The following is a 12,771-nucleotide window of genomic DNA, read 5'->3' as shown; positions in this document are numbered from 1 at the left end:
GCTCATAGGTCGGCTGGTAAAAACGTCTCACAATCATAATAGTAATACAATGAGCAGAACATCACGGCTCAATGGTCGGAAACACAACAAATGTGCGAAAACACTGTGTTGGATCGGATCTGCGCCGAAAGCGGCAGGGACAGTGACTATACAGCCGCCGGAGTTGACGGTCGGGAAGCCGGAGTCAGCTGTAATACCACAAGAAGAGGCGACAGCGGCTGCGATGACCGCCGGAGACAGCGCCGACCACTGGAGGCAACGACGTTGGCCGCAGGAAGCGGCGCCGACCGCTGGGGGCGACGGCGGCGGTGGTTGCAGGAGTCTGTAGCTAGGCTCCTGGGTGAGGTCGGCGTGGAGAAGGGAGAGAGGAGAAGGTGGGCGACAAGAAAGGGGAGTAGAGGTTTCCCTCTTGGTTCGTGGTAGCAGTGGAAAGAAGAACACAAAGAAGCCCTTGGGCTCGGCGGTTGCGGAGAGGAGGAGGCAGCTGTGAATGCTGTCGCCGATGGCAGCGCAAGTCCAGCGACGCCGGTGTGTCGAAGGAGGGGGGATAGTGACCGAAATTGCCGGCTAGCCGCGGGAGAGGGAGACGAGGACGAGGAGAGGAGGAGGTTTGACTGCTGGCCGTCGAGAGGGCGGCGCTCCGTTCGTGATGGCTTGCCGGTGAGGAAGGAGAAGAGGGAGAAGAGCGATGGAGGTGGCCGGTGATGGCACCGGCGAGGCGCTGGAGAGGATGAGGAAGAACACCTCTTCCTGTGGGCAGCGGCGGAACCACCAAACCCCCCCCCCCCCCCTTCACGAAGAGACCTTTCCCCCCTTTAAGCCCTAAATAGCCAAAAGACGAAAATACCCTCCTCCATCTCCTTAATCCCTCTCATGCCCTAAAACTACATCCGGATCACCTGCCTATCCTATACTTGACTCAACTGCCGAATGCTATCACTTATCCTATCTCCATTCATGTAGGGGATTGTTGAATAAGTGAATGGAGAAAAAACGGAAGAGGAAAGAGGCTCCATTGTGAATGAGACTTTAGTCCCACATTGGAAGTTTCAAGGAAATTTTGTTGATTTATATTAATTCACATACATTGAGGTTGTGAACAAATGCATGGGGAGAGACTCTCTCTCATGCGTGGGTGCGCAGGGGGGGTGCAAATCCAGGGCCCGGATTTGCACTGAACCAAGTTGACTCGTTTGCGAGCGCGACCTACACACACGAATGTCAGACCGATCAAGGCCAAAAATTACCCAAGTGGAACAACCAAAATTTTGCCACGTAGATCTTTTGTTGCTATGAAACGGATGCATTAAATTCGAGATTAATGCAGAATAAAACCGGTCGAGTAATAATGAGTGAAACGGTGACCGTTTCACTGCTCGGCTAATAATGACCATTAAGGTCATTAACCCTGGCCACTGATCCGAGCTCCTATATAAGGAGGCTCCGATCATAGGCAGAAAAAATAGCAAAGCAAAGGCTCGATAGCAATCGGGTGCCACTTACTTCGTCGTGACCACCAGTGCTTAGTCGGATTCACGGTCGGCCGTTGTATCCTGGGAAACAAACGACCCTTGTAAGCCTCAAAGCACAGTCGGAGGTGGGCGAATCTGTTTCAAGGAAACTGCGACTCTCACAGGCCTCAGTCAGTTTTCCCGGTCGGCCAGTCTCCTCGCCCGATCTGTCTTTTGCCAGATCAAGTGCCGCTCAGGTATGCCGCTCTGCAGACCTGCCCTGCTGCTCTGGTCTTCCGCTCTGCAGATCAACCCTGTCATTCCGCTCTGCAGACCTGGTCTTTCGCCCTGCAGACCTGGTCTTCCGCTCTGCAGACCAGCCCTGCCGCTCCGCTCTGCAGACCTGGTCTTCCGCTCTGCAAACCAGCCCTGTCGTTCCGTTCTGCAGACCTGGTCTTCCGCTCTGCAGATCTGGTCTGGCGCTCTGCAGACCTACTCTACCTCTCTGGTCTTCCGCTCTGCCTGCAGACCTTGTCTTCCGCTTTGTAGACCAGCCCTGTCTCTCCGCTTTGCAGACATGATATTCCGCTTTGCAGACTTGGTCTTCCGCTCTACAGATCTAGTTAGCCACTCTCTAGACCTGCTCTGACGCTCTGGTCTGCCGCTCTGCAGACCTGCTCTACCGCTCTATAAACCTGCCCAGCCGCTCTTTGGCACGTAGCAGAAACCAGCCCCTGCTGACAGCCTGATATTATCCGCTCAGGTCATTTCGACTGTAAATTAAATTTAATTCAGTGTAGCTTAAATTCAACTAATACCCATAAATCTTCGGTATTAGATTGTTTGTGTCCATCACATGTATCATTCGAAATTTAAAAAAGAGAAGTTCTAGAAATATATTGATGGTGTTAATTAGTCCTAATCTTATAATAAATTTATGATAAATTTGATTTTAATTTAAAGTGACTAGTCCTCCAGACGTATCAGTAAATTTTAAATTAAATTGATTAATAAATCTAAAATTTCTTTAATCATTTAAATGAATAACTACAAATATTTTTAACGTAGGTAGGTCCTCGTATATAAATTTCACAGCGTAACTAGAAAGTAGTGATTTTTCGAATGAATAAAAAAAAAAAAATGAAAAACAAAGGAGAAGGGTATTACTTATTTTTTAAATTTTGAGACTTGAATATATATGTGATAATATTAGGGTAGTAAATAAATCAAGTTGAGTCGAGTCGAATTAAGTTTTGAGGTATTCAAACTTATTGATAAGATAATCAAGTCGAACCGAATCGAGCTTAAAATGAACCAAGCTTTTGAAATGAGTGTTCATACTTGACTTGGTTTATGTTTTATGAACTTGAGCTTGTTTGAAACTTAGCTTGAGCTTGATTCGTTTAGATATTATCAAGCTCTCAATTCAAACTTAACTTGAACTTGGTTCATTTAGATGTTATCAAACTCTCAATTTAAGTTTATTTGATTGTTTGAAATTTTTAATTGTTTGATTAGTTATTGAACTTGATAATTTAAATTTATTTATTTATTTAGCATATTGAAAAAAATTTTATTAATGAATATGGTTAGTGAACATTGTTAATGAACGTTGTTCATGAATATTGTTCATGAATATTATTTACGAATGTTAATATGCTGAACATATATGTGTTTAATCTTATTTGTTTAATTTAACATGTTGTTCAAATTTATTTATTTAATTAATTTATATATATTAAATAAATATAAATAATTTTTTATCAAATCGAATATTAAATTTATTATGAACACTTCATTCATTTATCGCCTAGATAATATGATCTTAAAATGCCTATAAATGACACGGGTATAAAAATGAGCGCTATTTTAACTTTTACATATTTTTTTTTTCTTTCTCTCATAGCTCTCCATTTCAAATCCGTACCGTGGAATTAAACGCAGTTGATGAGGACGCTTTCTGTCCACATCGAGGCACAAACTATCTAATTCGGATCCTCTGTTATTATATGTCCTTGTGTACTCTTATTGATGAGACGATCATGACATTCTTTAAATATGTATAATAATTTTAAAATATGATTTGATCCGTCTGACCCAATAGTGGAATAGAGGGAGGATCCGAACTCGTATCGATCTGAAACCTTGTCTACCGCGGTGGATCTTTTCCAACAAGTATCCGAGATCTTGCTCTTAGACGTCCACCTGTCTTGATCCTTCCGATTGACGAACGGATGAAGTTTACATGGAGCTACTTCCACATAACTGTTGGATAGGATCTACAATCTCCAAATTCACAGTATGCACCGACAACGCACCTATCCACTTTACCTTTCCAGAGAATAAGCGGGCCCCGCAAAGCCAACGCATTGTAACAGCGCTGTGATCTCTTGGGTAAACAGTCTGTTAGAATCGGATCCCTTGATTCCATATCCCCAGTAGTTTGTCGCCGAGCGGGAAGTGGAAGAAGATTACGTCGTCGCAGGTTGCACCTCCGCTGCTAATTTACGCTTTCCAAGACGCCGGCGATGGAATCAGCCAGCCTCCAGCCGCCGACTCACCCTCGGTTCGGGGAGATACCTCTCCCCAACCACCCGCGCGGCGGCGGCGGCGGCGGCGGCGGCTTCCACCGCCGCGCCCACTCCGAGACGTTTATCAGCCTTCACGATGGCCTCCTACTCGACTCCGAACCGGACTTCGAGATCCCTGACATCGACTTCTCCTCGTTCTCCGACGACACCGTATCCGCGGACAGCGGGGCTCCCTTGGCCGCCAGGCCGGACCCGCCTGCCGCGACAGAGGCGAGGCAGAGACAGGTTCCTGGGGTACACTTCAGGAGCCTATCGGTCGACACCTCGTTCTTTGAGGGGATGTCTTTTCAGGAACCGGCATCTGGTGGCATAGGTGCTCCGGGATCGGAGAAGAGGGGGCACCACCGCCGGAGCGGGTCCATGGATGGGGCGACCTCGGCGTTCCAGGGGGAGTCGGCGCTGCCATTCCCTGATTTCGCGAAGAAGGCGATGCCCTCCGATAAGCTTGCTGAGCTAGCTCTGATTGATCCCAAGAGAGCAAAGAGGCCAGTTTTTGTCCCTTTTTTTTAGCAATTCTGCTCTTCTCTGGTGACACTGATTGAATTCAAAGAAAAACTCTCTTTGATTGAAATGTTGAAAATCCTTTTCTTTATCGTATCAGTTCGTTGGGTCATTTATGGGTGAATTTATTCCCAATTTGGTGACACTGATTTCCCAATTTAGGCTTAATTTCCATAAATTCCCAGGGTAATTCTGTTCTCCAAGTGTCGTGCTGGTGATTCTGTTCTTAGTTTAATAAACATTGAAGGCATGTATGCGTGGAAGGATCGACAACTGGAAGGGAGTGCAATTTTTTCCTCTCTAGTCCTGACTTGAAACACTAACACTCATAAGTTCTTGTTTTCCTGATGTGAAACACTAACACTCAAAAATTCTTTTTGGCCCAAAACCTTTACTCATGAGCATTAAAGCATTTTATTTTCTGCACCTTTGTGTTGGTAGACAAGTAAGGAATGCCTGTCTCTTGAATTTTGACATGTTTGTGGTCTATTTTTCAATACAGGATTCTTGCTAATAGACGGTCTGCTGCTCGTTCAAAGGAGAGGAAGATTCACTATACAACTGAACTTGAGCAGAAGATTCAAGCACTTCAGATAGATGCAACCACTCTTTCTGCACAGCTTACGCATTTTCAGGTAGGAGATAGCCTCTCATTTCACAAATTCATAAGATATGATGATTTTTTTTTTCTTTTTGAGAAAAGAATTCATTAATAGTGGGTGTTAGCTTTTTTTTGTGCCTTCAAAAGGTTAGCAACTTGGAATCTTTCATTACAGTGACGGTTCAACAGAAAATTTAGATGCTGGAATGACTGTCATAGGAGTGTTTGGTTCGTTTTTTTTTTTTGACAGAGAGCAAGAGACAGCGAGAGTGCAAGAACTAGGTAGTTGGTAAAGATTGAACCATGTGGCGAAGGCAAAAAAAAAAATTGACTAATAATTATTAAGAATGCATCATAATTTTCATGAGTAAGTATTGACATAGGAGTGTCTTGATTCGGACTTGGATTTTAGATCCACTTTGTGGGTCAGTGGTGATTATTTGGCACTGATTATTATAATTCAATAAGGATTGAATCTCATCAAGGAGGCAAGGGTGATTTTGAAGGATTGATGGGGAATTTATCAGGACAAAGCAAGAATTGTGATTTATTTATGAGGTCAGATTGCCCTGCTATGATGCTCACTGTGGAATGACAATGGTCTCTTAAGATGCAACAACCTCCTCCGAGGAATATTAGCACTGCAAATTCTTTGGACATCTGAATATTTCATACATCAAAGTTGCCAATAGAAGATAGAATGCTCAAGAGAAAAAGAGGAGAGCAGATGCTTAGGTTCTTGGATGAATGAAAGTGCTAGAGAGAGTCTATCATAGGGTGGAAGGACACAACTAAGTGGCATCAATAGATGGTGTGTGCCCCTTGAATTCAATTTTGAATTTCAAATGCATGGAACACAAATGAAAATTCAGCACCTTTTGAAATGTGAGGCGCTGTGTTTTCTGGTTAATCTGCACGTACATCCTCTTTATAATGCAAACAAAGGCGAGTTGACTAATTTATTTTGACATTCAGTGACATGGCAGGAGGGAATGCACCTCTTGAGGTCAAAAGGTTAATGGGCCTTCCTGGTTAACGTGCAAACAAGAAAAGGCAGCACTCCTCTTGTTTGTGTGGCTATGGAACAGGCATATGGAAGCCCATGGATGCCACATGTGCAGATCATGTGGATGCCACATGTGTAGCCCCGTCTGGGCTGCTATGTATACTTATGTGGGTTCCACCTGATCAATTATTTATTTCATTCATTTCATTCCATGCAATTCTACAGTTCGGGATACTTAAGTTTGCGCTTGCGCACTCACTTTTTCTATGCTCATATTTAGGCTCATGCCCTTGTCATGTCCTAAGCCGATTTAGATCAATTTGGAATTACTTACTGTTCCTCCATCCATTCAATAGTTTGTTTTTAGATATTAATTTCTCATGCACTTGAGGAGTTAATTTTACGACAATCAGATCACGAGATATAGATTGTTCATTGTTGTCTCTACTTGATTTTATTGGTTATAGAATCAATTTCCAATCTCTTCAACACATAATCAATACGGTGCATTAGCTAAAATTGCCTAAGGTATTTATTGTGTTAAGAGAATGCTCCTCTTGACTTTAGAATAACCCAAAGAAAAATCAATGTGTTTAAATTACTCACGTAACTTTTTAAAATAAGATTGGGAAGATAATACTTTTTTGTAAGTTAGATGGAGTATGCTATTGACATTAAGAACAAGATAAGATACTTAACAAACATTTATTTTCATTTTCAATTGACATATTTACATCTTGTAGCATAATATGATATGACAAAGTACATTTTATGCAATAAATCTGTCATTAATGGGTTGAGTGATTCTGCCACAACTTGGCTTGGGTTTCATTGCTAGACAATGAATACAACAGGCAAAAAATATGTAGTCGACTACTTGAGATGCCTCAACTGAGAAAATTGTAAGCCACCTATGACAGTATGCTTGTATAGTCGCTAGGTTGTGAGTGTTTGGTAGTGTCAGAGAAGATTTTTGTTACTCTCAAAGATGAACTACTAGGAGATAGTGTGAGAAGGAGGTAGAAAAGTTAAGGCATAGATACATCTTGTTATCTGATAATTTTAAATGATAAAAGATGTTTGATACCATGACCAAGCAATTGCTGGACTTCACCAAGGTTCCTGATCTAGCCCACAAATCAGACTAGCATTGTATTCAAGCAAACCAGCTAGGCCAATGTATTCTACATGCTTTGGTGTATTTCACTATGGGATCCTATTCATTGTAACTTCCAGTTTAGATTCAGTTTAGTTTGGTTTAGAACTGTTAATTACAATATAAATATAAATTAATAAAAAAGCTTTTAAATAACTATCCAACTAAGATTAATGATAAAAATGATTAAAATTTAATATTTATTTTGATAGGAATATAAAAAGTAAATAACATTAAGAAAATATGATACTTTATATACTAATTTATTTATCCATCTATTTATACATATGTATATATGTACCTATGTGTATGTATACACTTTAGTTGGATTTAACAGGTTGCGCAAGTTCAAATTGAAATCAAATAGAAACTGATAATTTTATCGAGTATGCAAACCAAAATCAAACCAATAAAGCCAATATAGTAATTTTTTTTTTGCTTGGATCAGTTGGTTCAGTTTGGTTTACCAGTTTCATGCTATAGACACCTACACATGGATGCCCACTTCAAGTGTATGATGTTGTCCAACAGCGACGCTTTGCCCTTCATGACAAATTATCCATTCTCATGGATTGTTGAAGCTGTCTGTGGTCACATCTTGCACTCCCTGGAGTCGATTCCCCTTGAAGTAGGTGACTTCTCTCACTGACTGCAGTGTGCTAAGGTGAATGACTTGTCCATCAAGACTTGTAGATATCCCCAATAGCAGATCTGGCCTCGAACTTCTGCTTCTCTACCAACCCTCTTTATTTTTGTCTTGAGGCCAGCAACATGTTCTTTCTCAATCTAGTGTCAAGTGACCTCTCCTCTGTCAATGCTGGTGCCTCCTACTTTTTTCTTGATACACCTCATCTTTTTACTAGTTGATCCCCTCTTTTATATTTTATTCCTTTATCTTCTATTTGCTACCTTATGGCATTACTGTAGCTTGTTGACTCCAGATTTGCATGATTTTTCCTTCCTATACTCACTATTTGCCATGACTGCAATCTTCTAGATAGTGAAGCTTGAACAGTTTGTTTTCTTCTTGCACTCTTCTGAAGAAAATGTCCTATTTTCAGTGTGCTATATCTAGTAGAGAGTCAAGCTACATAATGCTTTGTTTGCAAAGTGCTTTTCTTCTCCCCTATTTCAGTTTGCAAAGTTTGCTATGTGCTGTTGTATTGCCACCATAGGTAGAAACCCATTCTTTTGAGAGGCTTGTTCCTAGGGTCTCTCTTCATTCTCCAAGTCAATCTAAGGTCAAGCATTGATGATGTCTGCATGCTTCGTAAACTCTCTGTTGGTTTATTTTATCTATATGCGAGTTGGTGTTTTGGGTTTTACTATCATCATGTACTATTCAATCTCTAGTTTGTATAACAAATTGGACATAGATAACATCTATGCCCCAACTACAAAGCAAGTGGTAGAAGTGTTATGAGTCTTTAATAGTGAGTCTTAAAGATGCTAGGTAATAGTGCTCTTACATCATCTGTACAATGTTCGTTTCTCCATGCTTGTGGAAACTTTGGTCTTCCTTCCACTCTTGTGGTTCTGCATGGAGTTACCTACCACTGCTTCATTTTGGACTATGTACATACCATATTTATGACAACAAAACGAATAGCTTTAAAGATGTTATCCATATAATTTCACACATGCTCATTTCCTATCCTCTGGGAAATGCAAATTTATTCTTATATGTGATTCAGTTACTTTTTGATTTACATTCTGCATATTCTTTCATAGTTTTTCCCACAAAAATAGAAACATGTGTGCTTTTGTGTTCTTTGAAAGAGGAATAGTTTTTTTATTAATCAAAAGATCACATTACAGATTATAATCATTTCCATCTCGATATTATTATTCTAGATTTTTTTTCTTGGTATCTGTTATGTATGATTGAAATCCATCCTGTTAAATAATCCAGAGAGACAGTACTAGTTTGACTGCTGAGAACAGAGAACTCAAGTTGCGATTGCAGGCTATGGAGCAACAGTCGAAACTTCGAGAGGGTCAGTTTTTTTTCCCTTTTCCAATTTGCTTATAGTCCCATTTAGTGTGCTACGCTCTTACATAATTTCTTTTATCACATAAATTTCCTTATCTTTTAGTCTAGACAACTCCAGTAGTGTATATAATGCGTGTGATCTGTTTTTTTTTTATCTTGTTTTGGGGCCATGAACAACTAATGTTCTCTAAATCGTTTCCAGTTCCGAATCTTTTAAAAGTCAATTCATAGTTTCATATTAGTTGTCGACAGTTTTTATTCAAGTATGAGATTCTAATTGTCGGTTGGTCTTAGGAAGATCGTACCGGTTCCACTGTACAAAAATTTTATACAAGTGTCGAACCTTTCCTAACAACCTATTGTGTTCTTTAGAAACTAAATTCGGGATCGCAAACGAAACTTAACATTATTGATTCCAAATTTAACTTATCTGTTCTTAATGGTTTAGACTTGGATTGCAAGCGGAACTTAACACTATTGATCCAAATCTACCTATGTTACAAAATCAATTAAATATTTATTTCGGAAATCGGCTCCCAGGTCAAACATGGCGAGGCACATGGCCTTCTTGGGTATGGGAGCATCCACCACTGCCTCGACAAAGCCTCTTAACGAAATTCCTAAAATAGCATTAGGTTTAACCAAAAAGAACAATCGAATCAAGATCGAAAAAATAAAAAAAACACAACTTCGAATATCTAATCCGAAAATCTAAAATCATATGCCTCTTATGTTTGGAGTTCATACAAAGAAAAAAACTAGTATGATACGGAAATAATTACTAGTTATACCTTGCTTTGTATACAACGACCTCTTGATCTTCTACCGTATTCCTCTTCTTATCTCGGACGTTGTGTGAGCAACGATCTACCGAGATGAGAACCACCCAAGCCCTTCTTCTTCCTTCACTAAGTTTTGGCCATCAAAGCTCCTCCAAGGATGTAGAGGTTCGGCCACCATCACCAAGCTCCAAGGGATGCTAGAAACAAAACCTCCTTTCTCTCCTTCTTCTCCTAGCTAGAACCGGCCACCAAGGACTCCTTCTTTTGTTGATGCCGCCGGCCACAAAGGAGAAAGAGAAAAGGAGAAGAGCTAGAAACAATGGCCGACCACCACCAAGGAAGAGAGGGAGGAAAAATAAAATAGAGTTCTCTCTCATGAAGGCACCCCTACCCCCTCTTTTATATTCCTTGGTCTCAAATAAGGAAAATTTAAATAAAAACTTCCTTAATTTCTTTGCCATGAAAAGGAAAATTTAAAAGATTAAAAAAAATTCCTTTTCATGAATCAAGTGGCCAGCCACCTTCAAGCTCCCAACAAGGAAAGTTTTAATAACACAAGAATTAAAACTTCCTAATTTGTTTCCGGAAATTTTAATAAAAAATTTCTCTAATAATTTTTCCCTTCATGGTTTGGTTATAAAAGGAAATTTTATAAATTAAAATCTTTCTTTTAAACATATGGATGATTTCTAAAAAGGAAAGTTATCTTTAAAATTAAAATCTCCTTTCAATCTACAAATAAGGAAAGATATCAAATCTTTTTTTAATTTTTTGTAGAAACTTATAAAAGGAAATATTTAATTTTAAAACTTTCTTTTTAAATAATGAACATGTTACAAAAAAAGAAAGTTTTATCAAAATTAAAATCTTCCTTTCAATCTACAAATAAGGAAAGATATTAAATCTTTTCTCAATCTTTTGTAGAAAGCTATAAAAGGAAAGATTTAAATTTTAAACTCTCTTTTAAAACCATGATATCCACATTAAGAAAAGATTTTAAATAAAATAAAACCCCTTTTAATATGGCCGACCAATCAAGCTTGGGCTCCAAGCCATGGTCGGCCACTTAACTTGGCTTAATCCTTTTACTTGGTCGACCTAAGCTTGGGCTCCAAGCTTGCTTGGCCGGTCCCATTAGGATAGGTAAGAAGGTGGGTAAGGGTGGGTATAATACTTTATAAATAAGAGGTTACGATAGGGACCGAGAGGAGGAATTGGTTTTGGCCTCCCGATGAAATTAAGCTTCCCGTGTTCGCCCCGAACACCCAACTTAATTTCATCAATAATAATTCATACTATTAAAGAATTATTATTGAACTACCGCACCAATTTCAAATTACGTTTTGGGCTCCTTCTGATTATGAGTGTGTTAATCTTCCTGTGCTTAAGATGTCGAATGCCCACTAATTAAATGAGTTACTGACAACTCACTTTAATTAATTTCTTATCTAACAGTAGTACCACTCAACCTTATCGTCATGTCGGACTAAGTCCACCTGCAGGGTTTAGGGTTTAGGGTTTAGGCTACTCAACCTTATCGTCATGTTGGACTAAGTCCACCTGCAGGGTTTAACATGACAATCCTTATGAGCTCCTCTTGGGGACATTATCAACCTAGATTACTAGGAGTTTCCTTATATAATCAACAACACACACTATAAGTAATATCATTTCCCAACTTATCGGGCCTATTGATTTATCGAACTAAATCACACCCTTTGATAAATCAAAGAAATAAATATTAAGTATATGTGCTTGTTATTATATTAGGATTAAGAGCATACACTTCCATAATAACAGAGGTATTGTTCTTTTATTTAGTCAGTATAAAAAGAAACTACCTCAAATGGTCCTGCTTAATACACTCATAGTGTACTAGTTTAATTTATCAGTCAAAATAAACTAATACTTAATTACACTACGACTATTCTAATGGTTTGTTCCTTTCCATATCAGTCGTGAGCTACTGTTTATAATTTATAAGAAATTGATAACATGATCTTCTGTGTGTAACACCACACACCATGTTATCTACAATATAAATTAATTGAATAACTACACTTAGCATATAAATGTAGATATTGACCAATGTGATTTTTATTTCTAAATATATGTTTATATAAAAAGTTAGACTTTTAGTATATATTCCAACACTAATACCTGTTAAAACTTGACAACCTGTGCTGTATTCTCATGAGAAAAGCTTGGTTGGTTTGCACAGCCCTCAATGAAGCATTGCGAGAAGAAGTCCAACGGCTCAAGAACCAAATCGGAGAAGTCCCAAATGCGAATGGAAATCATTTTAGAACCAACAGTCTGCGATCTATGGCAAACTATCCTGCTCATCGTGAGGAATTGCCTCGCCAAAACACTCATCTTTCCCAGCATATCTATTCATCTCAGGCGGCCCAAGTTCCTTCAAATGGTCAGCAACTGAGCGACCAAAGTTTAATAGATCTAGTGGACTTGATGTGAGAGCAGAAATCCCCTTATCGTCTAGCTTCTATTTGCCTCAAGCCCTATTCTATGATGTTTGGTGATGAGATGTATAGCAGCACACTTGTATTTCGATGTACATTCACACCCTTACTAGTTTTCGAGGTCAAAAATTGTATGAGCGTGTGTTGTAAAACTTGGTGTATAAAATTGGCTGCTTGTCCCTTTAATCTGAAGTTCATGTTTGGAAATGT

General features: G+C 39.5%; 1 protein-coding gene across 1 annotated transcript; it reads left to right on the top strand.

Moving 5' to 3' along the window:
• The first annotated feature begins 3,878 nt into the window (after positions 1-3,878).
• Positions 3,879-12,768, top strand: LOC121971856 (transcription factor VIP1-like). Its single transcript, XM_042523327.1, has 4 exons — positions 3,879-4,527; positions 5,046-5,178; positions 9,219-9,303; positions 12,303-12,768. Exons 1-4 carry the CDS (start codon positions 3,980-3,982, stop codon positions 12,554-12,556), a joined length of 1,020 nt encoding a protein of 339 aa, XP_042379261.1. The 5' UTR covers positions 3,879-3,979; the 3' UTR covers positions 12,557-12,768.
• Positions 12,769-12,771: the final 3 nt, after the last annotated feature.

This window comes from Zingiber officinale, chromosome 4A, assembly GCF_018446385.1.
Source record: "Zingiber officinale cultivar Zhangliang chromosome 4A, Zo_v1.1, whole genome shotgun sequence".
Classification (NCBI taxonomy): domain Eukaryota; kingdom Viridiplantae; phylum Streptophyta; class Magnoliopsida; order Zingiberales; family Zingiberaceae; genus Zingiber; species Zingiber officinale.
Note: the sequence above shows the minus strand (reverse complement) of the source record. Positions and strands in the feature narration are given on the sequence as shown.